The 4271-nt window shown below is 55.4% G+C and overlaps 1 protein-coding gene across 1 annotated transcript in view; it reads left to right on the top strand.

Annotated features, from left to right (window-relative positions):
* The window catches only part of LOC109307233, a 22368-nt gene that overhangs the window by 15185 nt on the left and 2912 nt on the right, over positions 1 to 4271 (top strand). The window contains exon 14 of the mRNA XM_019531011.1: positions 2582 to 3553. Within this exon, the coding sequence (XP_019386556.1) occupies positions 2582 to 3553 (972 nt within the window). The remainder of the gene's footprint in view (positions 1 to 2581; positions 3554 to 4271) is intronic.

Genomic DNA, 4271 nt, shown 5'->3' on the forward strand with positions numbered 1-4271 from the left:
GGCCCTCCAGCCACTTAGTGACCCATTTAACTGTGTAAGTGTCGACACCACAGTCCCCCAGTTTCTTAATGAGAACGGGATGAGAGACTGTCAGAGGCCTTTCTAAAGTCCAGAAAGACTGTCCACTGCTACCCCTGCATCTAATGATTTGGTGAGCAGGCGATGATCCCTGTCACCCAGGTGGTCGAGCACCCACATCCCCCTCACCAGGTCACCACCCGTGGCCAGCACCAGGTCCCACAAGGCGTCTCCCCTGGTGGGGCTGTGCACCTCCTGGGTTAGATGGAGGTCCTGTATCTCAGTTAGGAACCTACGTGAGCAGTCAGACCTGGCTGACTGCTCTTCCCAGCAGATGTCTGGAAAGTTCAGGTCACCCATGATGACCATGTCCTTTGACCTAACTACCTCCATGAGCTGACTTAAGAATTCCTGGCCTAGCTCTTCCCCTTGGTTAGGAGGTCTGTAGTAGAACCCCACTGTTAAGTCCCTTTCCCCTCAGCTGCCTTGTAGTCTAACCCAGAGTACTTCCATGTGCCCCTCCTCTGACTGTGCTACCTGATGACGATGTGCATTCCTCCTTAATGTAGAGCGCCACACCCCCCGCCTTTCCTCCCTGTCTTGTCCCTCCTGTACAGCCTATAGCCCTTGATGTTCACCGCCCAGTCATGCGTTGGGTCCCACCATGTTTCAGTGAGCCCCACTGTGTCTGGGTTGGTGTCAGCTAGCAGGAGGGTAAGTTCCTCCTGCTTGTTTCCCATACTACGAGCATTTGCGTCGAGGCATTTCAGGCCTCCTCTGGATGTGTGCACTGGCCCCCTAATCTCAGCATTGCCCTGGCCCCTGTTGCTTACCCATGTGTATGTTCTACTCGTTGGTCTAGGCCGGGCTGTACTTGTGAGTGCTGCTTGTGTTAGTGGTCCAAGGCTTCCTTCTCCCTCGTCTTCCCCTTCGCCCAACGAGCCTAGTTTAAAGCCCGCCGGAGGAGATCCGCCAACCTAGAAGAGAACACACACTTACCTTTAGGGTAAAGGTGGAGCCCATCCCACGTGAGCATGTCTCTCATCCTGATGTGCGGGTCATTGTCAAGGAAATCAAAGCCCGCCTCAAGACACCATTCCCAAAGCCACCAGCTGGTCTCTGCGATGCACGTCTCGTGCCATCTTCCACGTCCGCTCACTGGTAGAACAAGAGAGAAAACCACCTGTGCACCTATCCTTCATCACACACCCCAAATCATGGTAGTCCACCATCAGGTGATCAGGGCTTCTCCTGGCTGCATCATTAGTACCCACATGGATTAGGACCATGGGGTAGTAATCGGTGGGCTGGATCATCCCCATCACATCCTGAATCTTTGCTCCGGGTAGGCAGTGGACCTTGTGTGTCGAGGAGTCCTGGTGACAGATGGGGCCCTCTATACCTCAGGATGGAGTCGCTTATGACGATCACTCAACGCTTTCTCCTCCAGGACTGCTTAGCTCCTTCGACCTGTTCGGAGCATGGAGAGTGTGGAGTTGCCTCCTCTCCCTCCTCCTCCAGTGTTGCCAGGGCCTTGTACCTGTTCTCCAGCCGGACTGGAGGAACTGGTACTGCTGTGTTACGAGCAGCCCTGGTTCTGGAGGTGACCATCTGCCACTTTGCAGTGGAGGGCACTTCCCGAGGTGCTTCTTCCTTGGGTGTGTGACCCTGCAGGGAAAGGAAATAGCCATCAATTTCTTCCTCCACCTCCCTGATTCCCCTCAGCCTGCTAACCTCCTCCTGGAACTCCCTCACCTGTGCCTCCAGGGCCCTAGGGCCCTGCTGGGCAACCCCCGCAGGCCAGGGGGTGGGGAGACGCCAGCTCCCCCATGGGCTTTGTCTGGGTGGAGGCCTCAGACAAGCCCTGGGTAGGCTGCTCCCCCTGGGCAGGGGCCCTGGCAGCACTCCGTGTCAACACCATCATAGGAGTTGCTGCTTGTTTTTAGCTTAGTGCAGTGCCTTTGCCCTGCCCTAGTAGGAGTCTCCCTCCTGGCCCTTCCTGCTCGCCCACCGGCGCAAACGCCGGCACACTGTTTGCACGGCTCGGGAGCATGGCTCCCTATTGGCTCAGCTAAGAGGGATCCGGGGGGGCTTCCCCTCTGGATCTGGCTCTGCTGTGTCCGGTCCCTCCACCCACTCACCTTAGGGGGATCAGCTGCTGCTGCCCCCACTGCTGGCTCTGCTGCGGCTGCATCCGTCTCCACCTCAGGTCTGGTAAGGGGGCACACATGCATGTGGGACACGTGTGCCTGGATCCCTCCTCTCCCCTCTGCTCCTGACTCCCAAGATCCGGTGCTGCTGCCATTCTTTTGTCCTCTGTAGAGTCATTGCCAGGAACAGATTCATATTTCTGGAGGTCTGAAATCCCAGACCATAGGGCACAGCCCTGGAGCAAAAATCCAAATTTATTCTAGTGCACTCTGGGAACAATCTAGAGTCAAGTGCCCACCACAGTGCACACTGGGATACCCCTGCTCCGCTTCATCCACTAGCTTCCTCGGTGGCCTCTGCTCCTCTGCAGTGTGCCTTGCCTTGATGACACTTTCTCGTCTTTCTCCTTTAGGGAATCAAGAAGATTCTGGACTGTTACCTGGTGGCAGTGCCAAACCCTTGTCCAGCCCCAAGGGGCACCTATCCAATGCTGCTTCTCCAGCACCCCCTGACAACTGCTGGTTCAAGTCTCAGCTACCCAGTACCACCACCACCAAATCCCTGGCCCAAATCCCTGGTGCCCCTGCTGTGCAGAGCATGCTGAGTCAGCACCTCCAACCTAATGCCCATTTGCCAGGCTGGCTCATGAACTCACCCCAGCCAGCTGGCAGCCGCTTAGGCCTGCACATGGGCAAGGATACCCAAGGGCCTGGCCCTCAGCTGGACAGTGCTTCCTCAGGCTTTGAAGTGAACAAGGAAACCCCAGTAGGTAGGACCCAGCTGGACAGCCCTCCCCAGAATCCATGGGCACACAAGGAGTCCCCAGGGCCTGGTGCACTGTTAGTCAGTGCACCCTCAGTCCTGAGAATGAATAAAGGGACACAGTGGTCCAGCACCCAGCTTGATACCATTCCTTCAGGCCCAAAGACTGGAAAGGAAACTCAGGGGCCAACCACTCAGCTGTATCGTGCCCCTTGGGGCCCTTGGGTAAAGGACGAAACCCAGGAACAAAGGGCCCAACTGGATACCACCCCATTGGGCCTATGGCCAGTGGAAGAGACCAAGGTGCTTAGGACCCAGCCAGCCAGAGCAGACGTGCCTAGAGCCAGCCCAGGCTGTACCCCATCCACCCAGCCCCCCGAAGACCTGGCAGACCTGAAGCAGAATGTGGCCACCATCCTGGCCCAGCATCCCCAGGGCATATCTGTCTTCCAGTTCCGGGCAGCCTACAGTGCCACTTACCATCACCCGCTGCCCTTGGGTCCCGCGGCCTCAGCCAAGCAGCGGCTGGCAGAAATGCCTGATGTGGTGAGGATCCAAGGATATGGAGTCCAGACACTGCTGCTGCCTGTCTCTAACAGCAACCCCACAGGCGATGATCCTGGTATGTATCTGGGATGGAGGCAGCTGTCCTGCTTGGGGGCATTCAAGCACTGTTGAGGGCTGGGGACGGTGGTCTTAATACCCAAAAGTGGCGTGCCATGTCAGGGAGATGCGTCATTCGATGGAGGATTTTTTGGGCTGTGCCTTGTATCCATCCATCAGGGCATGAATGATCAAAACAGATTTTGGGGTTCCTTTGGGTCCAGTAGGAATGGGACCTGCCACTGATACATAGAGGCCGCATCTACATCAGCAGCAGACTGTGCAGTTGTTACTGTGCAGTCATTTAGTACAGGCAACCCCTGCTCAGCGCTCTTAATTGGTTCCTGAACAATTGAGCGTTAAGTGAAATGAGCATTAAGCGAAACTGAAAGTATTTGATGACCCAAGATGGTGACCACCCAAGATGGAGACTGCAAGCATTATAATGAAACTCGATGAGCACTAAGTGAAATCAGGTATTAATTTCAAATGAGCATTAGAGCAAAATAGTGCTTAACAGCGTTAAGTGGGGGTTGCCTGTACTTGCATAAACAAATTGACTTTTATTAGTAGATGTTTTGGATGGGGAATCCAGGAAAAAGATGACAAAGTTGAGATGGAAATACAAAGCGCCCGAGCGAGGGACTAACAATCGAGGGGTCGGGGAGAGGAGTGGAACACGACTAGGTTACATACCATACAATGTTAGCCAACTAAGCCCGGGGGTGGGGGGATGT

This window comes from Crocodylus porosus, unplaced genomic scaffold (assembly GCF_001723895.1).
Source record: "Crocodylus porosus isolate Cpor-Errol unplaced genomic scaffold, CroPor_comp1, whole genome shotgun sequence".
Lineage (NCBI taxonomy): Eukaryota > Metazoa > Chordata > Crocodylia > Crocodylidae > Crocodylus > Crocodylus porosus.